We start from the raw sequence: 17,591 nt of genomic DNA on the forward strand, positions 1-17,591 counted from the left end.
AGTGACCTTTTACAAAGTGGTAGCTACTTTACGTGAGCCTGTTCAAAATCATTCAATTCATCTTCGTTGGTTCCCTCGGTACAAAATCCTAACGTAATCTAAAAACCCTACTACTCCTACCACTACTACTACACCTACTACTACTATTACTCTTACTACTACCACTACTACTACTAATCCAATCTATCCAAATCTAAAACTCTTATTGTAGTTCGTTTCTCTCGACACACCGGTTACAGTGAAGAACTAATTGTCTTCAGTAATTTAGAATTTCAAACATATTAAACCGTAGCGAAGGATGCTCACTGAAATGGGGTCAACTGCCCGAGTCAAGCCTAATTTCAAGGAGTTTACTGAAAAGGTTTATCCCGTAAAAATAGCACTTTTTGGACATAAGATGGTATATTTAAGGTTGAGGTTATAACAGTTTCCCTCCTCAAGTTTAAGCCCACTGTCTAAAAAGAACGACTAGAATACATTGTAAAATTTAAAAGGAAACATAATTTTGCATACCTGTCGTGTAACTTTAATACACCCTTTTGACAACTACTCGCATATAGTTTGTTTTAACCTAGTCTAGGATATTTCGAAACAATCGCTAAATGTTTCACTTTAATAACCTTAGCATAAGTAGCAGCACTAGTCGTAGTAGAAATAGCGATTGTAGTAGCAGTACACGGATAATGCCTTTTTTCCAACATCTCCCTTAGCATACCCAGATTGAACCTAATTATAGACTGAACCTTCCCTGATTCTGTTTACCATCTCTTCCGTAAAAGATCTAGGGTTCCGCACACATTTGGACTGTGTAAAAGCTCAAATGAGGAAAAATCAGTAGTTGGATGAGTAATTTCTCTATATGTAATTTAAGAAAATTACAAGAATTTATTAGAAATATGTATTTCTTGACTAGCTTACGTAATGCTAAAGCTAGGGTATCGTTAAGGGTGTCTTCAGCCTTCTAAACGTGGCGTGGTTAGCATTAAAGGCGTTCGTAGTTGACAGCGGAATTCTAGCCTGGTCCAGAAATTCCCCAAAACTGTCGTTCTACCAGAATTTGGGCCTTTCTCTTGGGCATTTTATGCCGCTACCGACTCGATCAAAGCTCCACAGTATAAGAGCTGGAGTGTCAGCAGGTAGCCGCAGAGAATGTTTGAACCAGCAAGGTATCTGCTGGGCAGCCTGGTGCGAAAGGAGTGACTGGGAAGTGATAATCTGAAGACAATCATTGCTGACAAAGTCTATCCATCAGATCCATCCAATCTCCAGAACCACTTAGATTGAAGAGTATTAAAACGGTGGAGGACAGCTCCGTTCAGGCTACACGACTCAGGCTACCTGAGACGGCAAGGGCCTTGGCCTAGCAGGCGTCAACTTTATGGTGATTCAGCCCCCCGAAGGTAAAATAGAACCAAGGTAAATAAAGTGGTCAACCACTTTGATTCGAGCGATCGACTTGTCGCTGTCATACTTTGGATCCACTACTATGACTTTTGTCTTCTTCCAGTTAAGGAATAGTCTGGTTCTCATAGCTTCTTCCTGAAGCATGTTCAGAGCCATGAGTAGCTATGACCTGGAGTTGGCGACTAGCACTATGCCATCATCAAAGTCAAAATTGGTGACAACTCTGTCCCCGTACTTTAGTCTAAAGCTCAGCTTCCGGCTCGGGAAGGTTATAACATGATCTCTAATGCAATTAAATGGTTTAGGAGCAACTGATGAGCCTTACCTGACTCTCGCTCTCATTTAAAAGAACGTGTTGTATCTACCATTTACTTGCAAGCACCTCTCAGTGTCTAGTAGAATAGCTGTGAGCAGGTGGACATATTTTGACAGAAAAACAGTATTTGAAAGAATATCCCAAAGGGAATTTGGATCAACAGAGTCGGATACTGCTTTGAAATTGTAAAAAAAAAGAAATGAAAGCTTGTTGGTGGTATTCTTTCACCTACTCAATTACTTGCCTTATGGAGAATGCACGTTTTGTCGTTGATCGACCAAGCATAAAATCAGCCTGCTCTACTCTGGGCTCTGGTCAGAAAAGTGAAAAACATCATTGCAACAACACCCTTGAAAAGAACTTGCCTGGGGCTGAGAGAAGGGTTATCCCTTTAGGGTTAGAGCCCTCCTTCTTGAAACTTTTTCTCTTCTACATTAGTAGAATCACTCCTGTGGGCCAGTTTTTTGGGAAAATCTATGAGTCCTATATAACATTGAAAAGCATTTGAATATATAGCAGCATAGTGCAGCTGCCACTATTGAGCATCGCTATGGGAATTCCACAGATGGCAGGAGCTTCGTGGTTTCTCAAACTCTTACGCATGTTGAATTTTCACCACTACCGACAGTTCAATATCAACATTAATGAGTTAGCTATGAATAACAGGTTGGAGGGCAGGATTTGCTACTGATGGGGAGGGGTTGCCTTCAGCAGAGATTAGAAATGTTCAAGCAAACTATACAGGTTAGATAACATGTCTTCAAGGATCCCTCGTCCACAGATAATACATTATCTACTGGTTAAGCATGCTGGCCAGTGAGGTCGCTTAAGTGTTTGTACAATGCTCCAACACCCTTCCTCGTGGCAGTTTGTTGTAGCTCACCTGCTTTGGCGTCAACGAAAGACTTGAGATCTCAATGCATCTGTTCATTCCTGACACCGTTGAGACGTCGATGGGTCTTCATGTCTCCCCGCAGTCAAAGTGCGATGACGTCCCTAACCTCCTGTGACAGCCATGACTTTTAAGCTGAACTTGCAAGACAAGAGTTATTCTAGCTGCGTCGATAAATTCAGTTTTAAACTAGTGTCACTTGACTTTCATATCGAAAAGCGGAGACAGGCTTTCAAAATATTTCTTTATCTTGACTACGTACTGCTCTTTATTCGCAAGAGTATCATTGTTCTCTTGAATGAATTTGCAAAGCACTGACATATGGGATTCATTAAACTCTTAAGCCAACTTTTTGGTTCAGGGATAGTAACCGACATCAGAATCTTTTTTAGTCTAGCAAACCGCAACGACGCTTAAAAAAAAAAAAAAAAAAAAAAAAAAAAAAAAAAATGGGGAAATACTATCTCTGTCACTAGCAGTTTCCTCAGGGTGCCATAGCAGAACAAATAATTCACCAACTCTTTTCCTAATTTTGAAGCAGAAACTGTACGCAATGGAATTACTTCCGGAAAACATGTGGTTCAGGAAGTAATTCCATTACTTGGTTGTCTGGTTCCACAAACAACCAGCATGAATCTATTTGACTAGAACCTGGTTCTCCCAGGCTTCTACAAGTGGGTAACCCACAATTGATATTGGGATAATAGGACCTTTACAAAAGATTGTACACATGCGTTTCTTCTATTTTTTCGGTAGAGGCTACACTCACAACAAAAGTTCTGTACATCGGTTTTATCACTAGCCAGTAAAACCATTTTTGAACTTGTTTGAGTGTCCTATACATTCCTAATTGGCCAGCCATCGGTTTCGGAATGGAGAACACTGCCTGTCTTCATAAAATTGGTATTAACAGCAATAGCTGTTCCCAAATTTCCCTCTCTCTCTAACTGCGCACCCACAAATATAACTCATTTTCCCCTATCTCTCTTTGCTAAATTACTTTAAGATCCTTTTAGCCTTTTTATATCAAGTGGAAAGAGGCTTAATGAGGTATCTTGTCTTTGTAAATCATTGAATTGCTAGCGGCCATCCGTAATGCTTCAATTTGATTAGATGTTTTATCTGGAGGATGCCTTATCTTGTTTCTGTTGAGAGACTGCAAACGTGCCTCTTTTAATCTGGCTTAAAAATTTTGCACGCCTGTCGCCTAGCTCTTCTAGACTGTTTTTCTTTTCTTTTTTCGATATTTTGACAAATAAAAACTACACTTTTTAAAATGCATTTCATCGGGGTAGAAACGCAAATAACACTCAAGCCATTCAGGGGGATTGAAAGAGAAGAGCAGGGGTGCCAAATTAAGAAATATTGGAGAGGAAATGCAATCTTCAAAATCTAAGATTTTTTTTCAACCCAAAAAAGTAAAAAAAAAACAGAAAAAGGTATTTTTTCAAAATCTGGAGGCCGGGGTCAAAAATCTAGCAAGGCAGGTAATTTCTACCCACTAGTCACCCAAGACCAAATGGCACCCCTGGGGTAAGAAGATAGGACGACACTTATTTGATTAGACCTGTTTTATTATTATTTTTTGTCACACTGATGTTTGTGTTATGGCAATAACAATGTACACGACACAAAACTTCAGTAAACACAAACACTTTTCAGTAAAATATCACAGATTCGACCTATGCTATTATTTTTTTGTCGCATTGTTGTTGGTGCTATAGTAAATAAAACACATACTTCTCAAAATACAAATACCTCTTAGCTCAAACCTAGTCCTAGTATTTGCAAGGTTTAGGAGACAGGAAACCTACCCCTGTTTATGGTACTATTTGTTCATCTTTAGCTTGCCTTCATTATTATTTTAATTGCTCTATGTTTAGGATTAATTTTTTTTATTTACAGCTGTGTTTGTTTTTTTTTATGTTTCGTGTGACTATTAATTTTAATTTGTGCTCGTTTTCTCTTTGACAATAATTTTATTTGCATGAATTTTTATGCGTCTATATCTGCGAGTTTTAGGTTTAAATACAACTCCTTACTCTTCTTTGAAAGTCTTCATTTTTTGGAAACATATTTTCAAATTAATAGAAAGAACGTTAAATTAAGTGCAATAGATAGCTATGATAAATATTTGTATTTGTGCGTCAGATCAAGTACGGACGTTGATCAACCCCCTGGAATCCTACGAGAACTATCATTTATGCAAATACCAGTCACTTAGCATGTGAAGGGTTGGACTGATATCAGCATGATTTTGTTACAACCGTTTCTAGCCTGTTTGCTATTAATATTTTGGTGTGTGAAGTTTTTGAAAAAAGGGAGCAATTCTGAAAAAGGTACGAGTTGGTCTGACAGGTTTTTATAGCTGATTTTATTTATCGGAATAGATAGGGGACATGATCCCATCCAAAGCTTAAAATATATAAGAAATTATTGGAATTAAAAATTGACTTATGGCAGGGTACAAAGGAGGGGTAAAATTCTAGTTAAGTGACTTCTTGCTATCTCGGAAAGGGGTTAGGTTAGGAAAATGAAACTTTTGGGGATGGCTCTACTGGCCAAAGTGTGTCCTGCAAAAGTATTTTAAAGTACCCACCTCCACTCCTTCTCCCTCTAGAGAGTCCTGAAATTTGCCTACATGACAGGTCTATACCTATTGAAATTTTGACAAAACAACATTTTACGGTAAAATTCTAGTCCATTGACTTCTTGCTATCTTGGAAAGTTGTTGGGCTAGAGAATTGAAACTTTCAGGGATGTGTCTACAGGCAAGCCCAACAACTTTCCAAGATAGTAAGAAGTCAATGGACTAGAATTTTACCACATTTTACTTTAATTTTCAGTTACCAGCTGCTTTTTCTCTGCCTTTAGTTCTGAAAATGCAATTCCTGTAATTTGAGCAGAATTCTGAGCCATATCAATGTTTTGTTTTTTTTTTATTTAGGAAATGTATTTGCATATCTTTAAAACCTTATAAATTGAGATTGAGCAAAGTTGTGAACCTGAAAACAATTATACTTTAGCCTTTAGACCCATCCCTGAAAGTTTCATTTGCCTAACCTAACCCCTTTCCGAGATAGCAAGAAGTCATTTAACTAGAATTTTACCCAAAAGAGGCTCATCTTTTGACTTAGGCTCTTCCCTTCTTCCAAGGAAATGTCAGTTTTTGCTCCTCTTCCGAGCATTTTTACCTGTATACATACTCCTCATATCTAAACGACTTACTAAAAGCAGTACTTGGATGATACTCCGTATATGAAAGGGGCTTTTCCTCCTCAACGCCCCGCTCTTTACGCTAAAGTTTGACTCTTTGTCTTAACTCTATTTTTAAAACAGTAAGAAACTTTAGCGCAAAGAGCGGGACGTTGAGGAGGAAAAGCCCCTTTCATATACGGAGTAGTTTCTGTTTGTTTTAAGTTTTAATGTTGCTCCTTACTTTCATTTAAAAAAACTTGTTTTTTTATTTAATTTCTGGACGTTTTTGAATTAATGCTTGTTTTGATCTTGGCTCTCCACACATAAATAATTAAAACGAAATTTGCATATTAGTTAACTGCAATTTTGAAAATTTTTGGGAAGATTTTGAGAGAAAAGGAGCGAGGGAGGAGGCCTAGTTCCTAGTTAGGAGACCCTCCAATTTTTGATTACTTAAAAAAGCAACTAGAACTTTTAATTTTTTACAAACGTTTTCATTGGTAAAAAATATACGTAACTTACGAATTAACTTACGTAACGAGCTTCTATATTCGTATGTTTTATTGCGTATATGAGGGGGTTCAACCCTCGTCGATACCTCGCTCTTTACACTAAAGCTTAAATTTATATTTATAAAGCTTATATTTAAAATCAGCTTTAAAATGCGATTCTTTTGATGCAACTATTGGTATCAAAATTCCATTTTTTTAGAGTTTCGGTTACTATTGAGCCGGGTCGCTCCTTACTACAGTTCGTTACCAGGAACTGTTTGATAGCGCCGACCTAATATTCTTCATCATAATGGAACCTGATTCTCTGACGCTCAATCCTAATAAAATATATTTAAGTATGATAAAAATATAATACTTTAGATACAAATTTGGGCTGTATATTTGCACATTAATGTGTTTTGTAAAATTATTCTGCATATTATGAGGTAAGAATTGTCTTCTGACTTCACAGTATTCAAATACTTTACCCCCCCCCCCTATATGCAAATATATAGCTCAAATTATGTTTCCCATTTATTGTGTCACTTCTCTTTGTCTTGACCCAAGCTAAGCTGAAAAAAACTAAGAAAAAAACCGGTTCTAAAATGCGTCAATAGATCAACAACTTGAGTGGTCGGTGTTATGATATAATGCATTTTATGCAGCCCGTCTGTCATAACTCTGTTGTAGTTTTCATACTTTCGTTAATGAAGTATTGTATTTTCATCATATTTTTGTTTATTTCGTTAGAATTAACCTAACTTCACTTCTTAAGTGCGTACCATATAATGCAAAAGTACCGTATTTTTTTAAAAAAATTCAAATTATATGGTACACGGATCAAACAGTTGGTAAGAGTGCTGATTAAAGGGATGGGTTATTATCCCAACTAGACTTTGTATCCCTCCTCTATATTTTGAAAATTCATTTATTGGTATTGTTATAAAAGAAAAACACAAAAAAGAAACAACTAACCCTTCCACTAGATTTTGAAAAATGTCTTTTTTATATCCCTATTTATTTTTAAGTGAAAAATCCTCCCCATTAAATGTCGTCGATTGGCACCCCTAATGATAAATAAGAACAAAAATGATGTAAGTCAACAAAATCAGCAAACTTTGCAGATATTCTAGGGCTATACCATGACGTTAGGGGGGCTGGTGTGCAATTGTCAGTATTGTGAATTTTTATTTGGGAAAAGTGTTGAATGGGGAGCCAAATTGCATTAATCTTGTCTTATTATTCAAATTAGTTCAAGAAAGGGATCTTGCAGAAAATTATTTTTATTCAAATGAGCCCTTAAAAAGCTGTTTATCGTGTTCTACTGTCCCACTAGTGGCCGAGATAAAAGAAGAGAAAACAAAGAGACTCATCGGTACTTCCCATGCAAAAAGTGTTTTTTTTTCGTTTGAGGGAGGGGGGAGACTGTAATTCTCTTGTTCATGATTGTCGACCGCCATAATTCCAGCGGTGCACCTTTTATTCCAACCTCACGCCATTTTTGAGAATTTTAGTCTTTCTTTCTAAATTCCTGTAAATTTGTTTTTGCAGTAACATTTTACTATTAAGTAATCATTAAAAATTAATAATAACTAATAATTAATATTTTTAGTAACTATTAATAATAGTGATCATTAGTAGTAACGGTTAATGAGTTTAAAGTCATCCCTATTCCTTCGAATCCCGGACCCGACATATTCTTTCAACTTCTTGGAGACGCAGGTGCATGCTACGTAATAGGAAATGTAATCTTAGAGATGCAGATGCATTTTACGTAATAGGGAACATTTTCTCCGAGACGCAGGTGCATGTTAGGCAATAAGGAATGTTTTCTCCGAAATGAAGGTTTCTGTTACGTAATTAGGAGGTCTTTCTAAGAGATACAAGTGTCTGTCACACAATAGTTTTCTTTGATTCTTTAAAAAACCTTCAGGGGCCTTCCAAATCAGGATTTCTTTGGTTCTTACGTAATAGGGTTGGCTTGTTACCTGATAGAGAGTGATTTTTCTTAAAAAAAACTCCAGGGCCCGCAACTGGGAACATTCACGATGCTGGACAGTAGCGAGAAATTCCACCAGGATCCCTAGAAACCATTTCTACTGGTGCACTCGCGATCAATTCTAACGGGTCCATAGCAACCAATTTTAATGGCCCCTAGCATAACCACCATGGCCCTAGCATCCAATCCAAAAAAGGGGCCCTAAAATCCAATTTCACTGGGGCCTTAGCATCTAATTCCAACGGGGGGTAATAGGATCCCATTACACTGCATGCCTAACGTAAGCTAACCACCGGGGACCTTAGTATCCAATTCAACCGGGCCCCTAGTATCCAATTTCACCGTGAGTCCAACATCCAATTCCGATGGGGCCCTAGCAGTCATCTCAGTGGGGCCCTAGCAACCAATTCTAACGGAGGGTCTAACATCTAATTTCATAGAGGGGGGCCTAGAATCCAATTTCATCGACAAGATGTTTTTCAAGGTGTTTCAAGATTTCTTTGGATGTCATGTAACAGGGGAATGTTTACTTGTGTTAAGGAAGACGCAATTTCGCCTGAAATGCCAGGTTTCAAGGGGCCCATGGGGGATCCCTGCTCGTAACTGAGGGAGGCACAGATTTCGGTGTTACATATTGACGGTGCACACGCTGGATGTGCCACAATCTTGCGTGACTTGATAGATTTATTAGCGAGTGACGTAATCTTACGAGACTTGCTAGATTTAATAGGAATGGCGTAATGCCAGCGCACACGTGGGTATTACGTAATGAAGGAGCACGCAAGGGTGTTATATAATATTTTAAGAGATTTTTTCTTCAGTTTTTATTGTTCTTTTGAGGCGTTTTTTTTTCTTTCAAGTATTTTTTTTCCCTGGGATTTCATTTTCTTTCAAGACGTTTTTTTCAGGGACTTTCCTCTCAATGAAATGGAGCGCTAGACAGGTGGACTTTGAAAGCCTTTCTAATATTACGATTTGGAGGATGCTTTCTACATGATAACCTATTGCGCGCAAGCAGAATCCCCTGTCCCTTTTACTTGAACGACTAAATTGTTCGCATGTTTCCAACCCTTTCCACATGAGAGCACATAAGCATCCCAAAGCTATTGACTTTTGGTATATTAGATGCACATGGATGTTAAAGCGTTATTAATTTTCTAAAGTGATTTAGACCGGTTAATTTGGCTGTTGACTCAGCGAGATGTTAGATAGCATTAGCCTTAGATATTTCATTTTGAAAATGATCTCGTATTGAAGAATTATCCTGGAACAAGAAATTTAGAGAATGAAGGTTTAGATACATACAAATCTTACTAATAAAAAACGTTATAAACTAAGAAATCAAAGAAAAGGCAGTTAAAACGCAACAAACGAAAAAAAAACGTTGAAAAAACTTGTGCAGGATAAAATGTAAGCAAATGAAACCAAGAATTAAAGAAAGGTAGGAACCCCAGCAACCAATTCTAGGGAGAGAAGGGGTTGAGAGTTGATATTTGATGTAAATTTAAGCCATATTAAGAGGTATTTCTGAAAGGTCTTAATGAAAATGCATCGTTTTTTATTAATGTATTAGACGCACCTGCAAGAAAAACAGACATCTTTTAAATTTAGTTATTTCTGAGAGGTTTTAATGAAAATACCAGGTTTGTTTGAGCCAAGACTGTGTATATTTCACACCACCATGACAATCTGTTCTGCTCCACCCCTAGTAAACAATTTCAGAGGGGGGGGGGCTTGTTATTAGAGATAAATTTAGTCCATATTAAGAGTTATTTCTGAGAGGTGTTAATGAAAACGCCTCGTTTTTTGAAGTCAAGCCTATGCATATTTCATGCCACTGTGACAATATGTGGCAGGCCCATCCCCCTAATAACCAATTCCAGAGGGAAGGGTTGTTATTAAAGATAAGTTTAATCCATATTAAGAGTTGTTTCTGAGGGGCCTTAATGAAAATATCACGCGTTTTCAGTAAAGACTAGGCGAATTCTCGCCGCCGTGACAATATGTGGCTGGCCCACCCTAGCAAACAATTTTAGAGGAGGAGGGTTGCTATTAGAGATTAATTCAAACCATATTAAGAGTTTTCTCTGAGAGACCTTAATAAATATGAAGCTTTTCATCCACCCAAGACTATGCATATTCACGCCATCGTAACAATATTTGGCTATCCCACCCTTGCAAGGAATTCTAGAGGAGGAGGGTTGTTATTAGAGATATATTTAGACCATATTAAGAGTTATTTCTGGGACGTCTTAATGAAAATGCCTCATTTCTTTGACTGGTTGCTAGATTTCAGTCCAAAACCAGCCGAACAATTCTTTTAACACCTCCCAGCTTAACTTTAAGCTGCAGAACATGTTAATCCAAGCAATTCAAACCACCGTGGAAACATGTAGCTGGCCCCTGGTATCCTGGTGACACATTTACCACTCCTAAGGTGTTTTCTAGATATTTTCATTATAAAAATCATGCATTAAATATGTTGACTCGTGTTTTCGTAAGCCAACCCTTATGGGTTGGTTAGCCAACTAACCTGTTTTCGTAAGCCAACCAACTCTATGATACACCATGTCAATCCAAGCCACTCTACCACACTATTCCTGGCCCTATGGCACCCTCTAGCACCGCTCATCATTCGTAAGAAATTTTCCAGATATTTTCTCGTTTGAAAATCATGCATAAATCGATTCGCTCATATTTTCGCAACCTAACCCTCTGTGATATATCATGTCAATTCACACCACTGTGTCACACTATTACTGTCTCTATGGTGCCCTCTGGCACCCCCTCCTCATCATTTCTAGGACATTTTTAACATTTTTTCTTTTAAAAATATGTTTTAAATCCAATTACTCGTGTTTTCGCAAGCCACCCTCAACATGTTAAACCATATCAATTCACGTCACTGCGCCACACTATTCCCCCCTCAGACGCACACTATCACTTCTAAAACATTTTCACATATTTTCTTACAAAAATAACCTTATAAAAAATGACCATGGTATTTATTGTGAAACCGGTTTCGTTTATGAAACTTGCTGCGTGGTGATTTTTGTCTCTGAAACTTTTTTTTATCTTGATATTATTCATCGTGAAACTTGTTGTGTCTTGATTTATAATTTGTTGAAACTTAATATACCTTATTTTTTGTGAAACTTGTTGCATGTGGATTATTTCTTCAAGAAACTTAACGAATCTTGATTCATCTCTTCGAGAAACTTATGTTCTTATTTCTTCCTCATGAAACTTGTTGCGTGTCAATTTTTCTCTTCGGTTAAACTTGTCCGTCTTTTCTTACATGCTGCTAGATTAGGTTAACCTGACCCAACCGACCTAACCTACACACGGTAGGTTTGTTTAGGTTAGATGATACGCCATGCATAACCAACATGAAACAAGCTTCACAAAAGAATAAATCAACATACAACAAATTTCACGGAGTAAATATTGAAAAAAATTAATTTTCGCGAATAAAAATCATCAAGCAACAATCCCTGAGCAAAACCGATTTCACGAGGAGTAACATCAATGTATAAGTTCCACAAAGAGAAAAATCAAGAAGCAACAAGCTTCGTGAAGAAAAATAAAAATATAACAAGTTTCTCTAAGACACAAATCAAGATATATTAAGTTTCTTGAAGAAATAATCCTCATGCAGCAAGTTTCACGAGTGAAATTCAGCATGAACCATGTTTCACTCAGAAAAAACCAACATGCAACAAATGTCATGTAGAAATATATCAAGATAAATTAAGTTTCATGAATAAAAATCAGCACACGACAAGTTCCACGAACAAAACTGGTTTCACGAGGTTAAAAATCAATCTACAAGCTTTACGAAGAGAAAAATGAACATGCAATAAGTCTCACGAAGAAAAATAAAAATATAACGTGTTTATCGGCAATATAAATCAAGATACATTAAGTTTCTTTTGGTGGTAATTCCCCATGGAGGTTTTTCCCGCGGAAAATTCCACCTGCCACGTAAGAATCCCCCAGAGAATTCCAATTCCGCTGAAGATTTCCCCCGGACAATTCCCCCAAAGCATCTACACATGTAAAACGGGTCGTCAACGAGAAGGTAAGACGAATAAAATGATTTTTTTGTGGATTCCAGCCAATTCCTCCAGTGTGCAAATTCCCCTGGGAATTGCACCCCCTGGAACTTCCATCCCAATAGGAAATTCTCCCCTTAGAAAATTCTACCCCAGGAAATCTTCCCCCTGAATAATGTCGGCACACTGCCCTATAACAAATATTATACATAGACAATGGTCAAGTTTCACAACTCGCGGCTCTTCCTTTGCTAATTCCTTGGAATCGTGTCATCTCCGGAGACATAGTAATTGCGCCTTTTAACTATTCTGACAAAATTGTTATACTAAAATTTTGATCAGACGAGTTTTGGCAAAGAAAGGGTGCTGGAGGAGACTAGTTGCCCTCCAATTGTTTGGTTACTTAAAAAGAGCAGTAGAATGTTTAATCTCGGTTATAATGAGCTCACTCCCCATATTTTAGGACAATTGGTTCGACACAGTAACCCTGAAAGAAATAGATAAAGAAAACGCATCCGTGATCTTTTTTCTAGCCAAAAATGAAAAATTACGCATTTTTGAAGATGTGAGCTTGGAACCTCTACAGTAGGGTTCTATGACGCACTGAATTGTATGCTATTATTTTCATTAAGACTCTTTGACTTTTCTGGACGTCCGTCTTGTTTCGAAAATCAGGCAAATATTTTCAGGCTCGTAACCTTTGAGGTTATCTGACGCTCTGAAGCGTAAGGTACTATTTTCATTAAAATTCTTGGAATTTTCGGGGTATCCCACTTTTTTCGAAAATCCGGCAAATATTCTCAGTCCCGTTACCTTTGATGGGTAGCACGAATTTTAATGAATATTACGTTTTTTGAATCAAGATAATAAGTCGATTGTTTTGATATATATATATATATATATATATATATATATATATATATATATATATATATATATATATATATATATATATATATATATATATATATATACATATATATATATATTTGTTTACCATTGAGCTGCTTCTCTCCTTATGGCTCGTTACCACGAAGTGTTTGATCTTCACAAGAAATTTATAATCTTAGCCTAGCCTGTATTGAATGTTTCAAGTACCATTGACAGTGAAAATGTGTTAATAAGGAATTTTACAGTTTGAGTAAGTTAACTGGAAACTTAGAAAACCATATATACCTTACAAAATTAGAAAAGTCGGGAGTTCAATCTTCTTTTCAATTTCTCAAAATCGTAACCAAAATAGATCACTAAATGAGGTCATGAGTAGTGTTGCTATAATATGTCATGCGGTAACTTCTTAAGCATAACCGGTTACTATCAGTAGTACAGGGCTGATAACTAGAGCATTGACCTCTATGATTCGAGGAGTTGAAGGGGGGAAACAGAAATCTTGAAAACCGAAAAACTTGGAAAACGCTTGGAGTTGAGAGATCGGGATGAAACTTGATGGGAAGAATAAGAACAAGTTCTAGATACGCTTTTGACAGAACTGGACCAGACCCACTTTCTTTCGGGGAGTTGGGGGGATTACCAGTGCTTTATCTTGGGGGCTGGTATTTCTAACTTACGAATGGGTGATCGGATCTTAATGAAATTTGATATTTAGAAGGACCTTGTGTCTCAGAGCTCTTATTTTAAATCCCGATCGTATCTGGTGATATTGGGGGGAGTTGGTGGGGGAATCGGAAATCTTGGAAAATGCGTAGAGTGGAGAGATTTGGGTGAAACTTGGTGGGAAGAATAATCACAAGACGTGATTATTTTAGACGTGATTCATATGAATGGACTGAATATGCTCTCTTTGGAGGAGTTGGGGGTGGGGGGGTTGTTAACTTTGAAATTTAAAATAATTGAGGCATTTTTAACTTACGAACGGGTGACCGGATCTTAATGCAATTTTATATTTAGAAGGAATTCATGTCTCAGAGCTCTTATTTTAAATCCTGACCATATTTGGCTACATTGGAAGGAGTGGGACGGGGAAACTGGAAATCTTGGAAAACGCTTAGAGTGGAGAGATTGGATGAAACTTGGTGGGTAGAGTGAGCAAATGTCTTAGATACGTGATTAACGTAACTGGACTAGATCCGCTCTCTTTGGGGGAGTCATGGGGCCCAGTGCATTGTTGAGTTCGTTGCTTCTGGACGAGCTAGGACTATAAAAATTGGTAAGCGTGTCAGGGACCTGCACAAATTCTTGATAATGTCTTTTTCCCCGATTCGACCATTTGGGGGGCTGAAGGGAGAGGAAAAATTAGGTATTTTTAACGGGCGAATGGGTGATCGGATCTTAATGAATTTTGATATTTAGGAGGACTTCGTGTCTTTGAGCTCTTATTTTAAATCCTGACTGGTTTTGAGCCTCTGATTTTCTTTTAAATCAGTCAATTAATTCTTAGAATTTTGCTAGAGCTCATGCCATATGAGCTCTTGGCTCTTCCTACTTCGTCACAAGTGCCATAAGAGCTCTTAGCTCTTGTTATGTCTTAATTTGTATGTTAGTAGGTGTTTTTTTCTCTTTGACTATGCCTGTGTGACTGATTGGCTGTTGATTTTCTATTACTACGCTGGTGTTTCTGAGCAGGTGTTGGCATGTTTCCGTATTTGTCTTAGTGTGTTTGTGTGTCTGACTATTAAGAAATGAACTGACAGTGTTTTTATGCGTTCCTAATAAGGGATTATGCCAGATTTGCCTCTAACTCGATCGGACTATCTGTCTTGGCTTTTTTATAATTATCCATGGCTTGATGTCAACAACTACTTTATTTTAATTCAAAATCAACGGACTTTCTCTCTCACTATTCGTGTGTGTCTGAGTGGCTGTTTGCTTGTCTCTTTCACTATGCATGTCAGTCTGAGTGAGATGTTTGCGCATTTCGTCTCTTTCCTTGTGTATTTATGCGTTGACTGTGTTTTTATGTGTTTTTATTTCTCTCTCTCTTACTATGCCTGTTTGTCTGAGTGGCTGTTTGCTTGTCTCTCATTATGCCACTATAATAAATTCCAAGTCCAAAAAGGGGAGGGGAAAAACATTTGGGGAGGGGTATTGGAGCCCTTGGAGGTTGTAGGATCATATCATCGCCTAAAATATATACGATTCTATTAATATCGTCTTTATGCATACCCAAAATACTTAGCAATAGATTCAAAAAGACAAAATATTTTTTTATGTAATTGTCATGACTTTTATTCAGTATTAAGTACTATAATAACTGGTCACTCCTTTTATTCAGTGAAAATCGAATGCATTGGACACCTGTCTGGGTGGCTGGTGACGTATGCAGGCTAATGATCTAGTTATCCGTCCCACCCATCAAAAGTTATGAGCCTGAGAATATTTGCCTTATTTTTGAAAAAAGAAGGGGAAGGTACTTCCTAAAAACTCGTAGAATCTTCATGAAAATCACACCATCTGATTCAGCATATCAGAGAACCCTATTGTAGAGGTTTCAAGCTCCTATCCGCAAAAATTTGGAATTATGTATTTTTTGCCAGAAGAAAGATTACGGATGCATGTTTATTTGTTTTTTGTTGTTTATGTCCCAGTGGTGATTTTGTTGGCCCAATGGTATTAGAATTTCTCAAAACCCTCATTCAAAAGGTGCCCTTTAAAAAGTGCCCTTTTTAATAGCCATTTCGTTCAGGTAGTCGAAACCTCTAATAACCATATCTTTGAGGACGACTTGATCTCCCACAGTCCCCAGGGGAAGGGCTGTAAGCTATGAATTTTGCCCATTATTTACATATAGTATTGGTTATTGGTAAGTATACAGACGTTTTCGAGGGATTTTTTCTGGTGGGGGGGGGAGGGGTCGGGGGGTTTGGTTACGTGGGATAATCTTTCAATGGAGGAGTTCTTCATGGAGAAAGAGAATTTCCTTGAATTCCGCTTCATTTCCCAGCATTTTTTAAAAAAACAATTAGATATTAAACAAAAACAAGTTTTTATCCACTGAATGTAAGTAGTAACGGTAAAACTTAAAACAAACAGAAATTATTGCGTATATGAGGGGGTTCGGCCCTTCCTCAATACCTCGCTTTTTACACTAAAGTAATTTTATTAATTCTAAAAGATTTAATTATCCTAATTAAACGGACTTTGTGATTCAGGGGTTATTCTTAGAGAATTGGAACAGAATTTCGTTATATAGCGGTCAATATAAGCAATAACTTGTTTGTGTTGTTTTCTAGCCATTAGTATTTAATTTTGTCGTAAGCAGCTTCGTGACTATGATTTTTGTGTGATAATAAACCAAAGATATTGTATGTGTTCGGCTTGTGTTTGTTATTAAATAAACAAAACAAGTTTTTTCCCAACTTAAAACGAACATAAATTATTATGTACGTCTTTTAAATGTCTTTTCTTTAATTCATTTCAGTATTTGAGAATTGCTCAGCTTGTGACTTTCATTTTCATAAAGAAAATAATTTCAAAGATTTAAAGAACATGAAAATTGGAACTTGGAATGTTACGACGTTAAAAAATGACTATCGCATCGACATTTTGACTGACGAATTCAGACGGTTTGAACTGGATTTATTAGGAATTTTAGAAACTCATATCCCAGGGGTAGGAAGCATGAAATTATGTGACATAGAATTTGTTTACTCAGGCAGGAAGGATGGGGTACATAGACAGGGAGTAGGGCTCATGATGAATAAGGAAGCTGCTAAGTCTTGTTTAGGCTGGGAAGGTATTAATAATAGAATACTAATTGCTCATTTTATGACTAAAAAGTTTGGGGTATCAGTTATAGTAGTACATGCCCCCATTGAACCAACTGATGGAGATACTAGTGACTCAGATGAATTTTACTTACAGTTACAGGAGCAAATAGACAGGGTACCAGGTAGAAATATGGTGTTTTTGCTATTAGATTTTAATGCCCAGGTTGATAGAAATAGAGATAGATGGTATCCTAGCCTAGGTAAATTTGTTGTAGGAAAAGAAAACAGTAATGGCTATAGGCTTTTGCAATTTTGTAGGTATAACAACCTAGTTATAACCAATACGGTGTTTGATCACAAAATGGCCCATAAGTTGACATGGTATTCACGTGATGGTAAGACAGCAAACCTTATTGATTATGTTATTGTAAACAGAAGACTAGCAGGATCAATACAAGATACTAGGGTGTATAGGAGTGCCGTTATTGATGTTAAAAGTAAAGATCACCATCTAGTAGTGTCTAAGGTTAATTTAAAGCTGAAATTTCGGAAGGGTAACTCCCTCCCGG

The 17,591-nt window shown here is 37.2% G+C and overlaps 1 protein-coding gene across 2 annotated transcripts in view; it reads left to right on the forward strand.

Moving 5' to 3' along the window:
- Positions 1-4,778: 4,778 nt before the first annotated feature.
- Positions 4,779-17,591, forward strand: part of LOC136036504 (methyl farnesoate epoxidase-like) — a 77,681-nt gene continuing 64,868 nt past the window's right edge. Inside the window, exon 1 of one of the 2 annotated variants that reach the window (XM_065718792.1) lies at positions 4,779-4,951. In XM_065718792.1, the coding sequence (XP_065574864.1) occupies positions 4,864-4,951 (88 nt within the window). In that variant the 5' untranslated portion in view covers positions 4,779-4,863. The remainder of the gene's footprint in view (positions 4,952-17,591) is intronic. The other variant, XM_065718791.1, reaches the window with a different exon arrangement.

Source organism: Artemia franciscana, chromosome 15, assembly GCF_032884065.1.
Source record: "Artemia franciscana chromosome 15, ASM3288406v1, whole genome shotgun sequence".
Lineage (NCBI taxonomy): Eukaryota > Metazoa > Arthropoda > Branchiopoda > Anostraca > Artemiidae > Artemia > Artemia franciscana.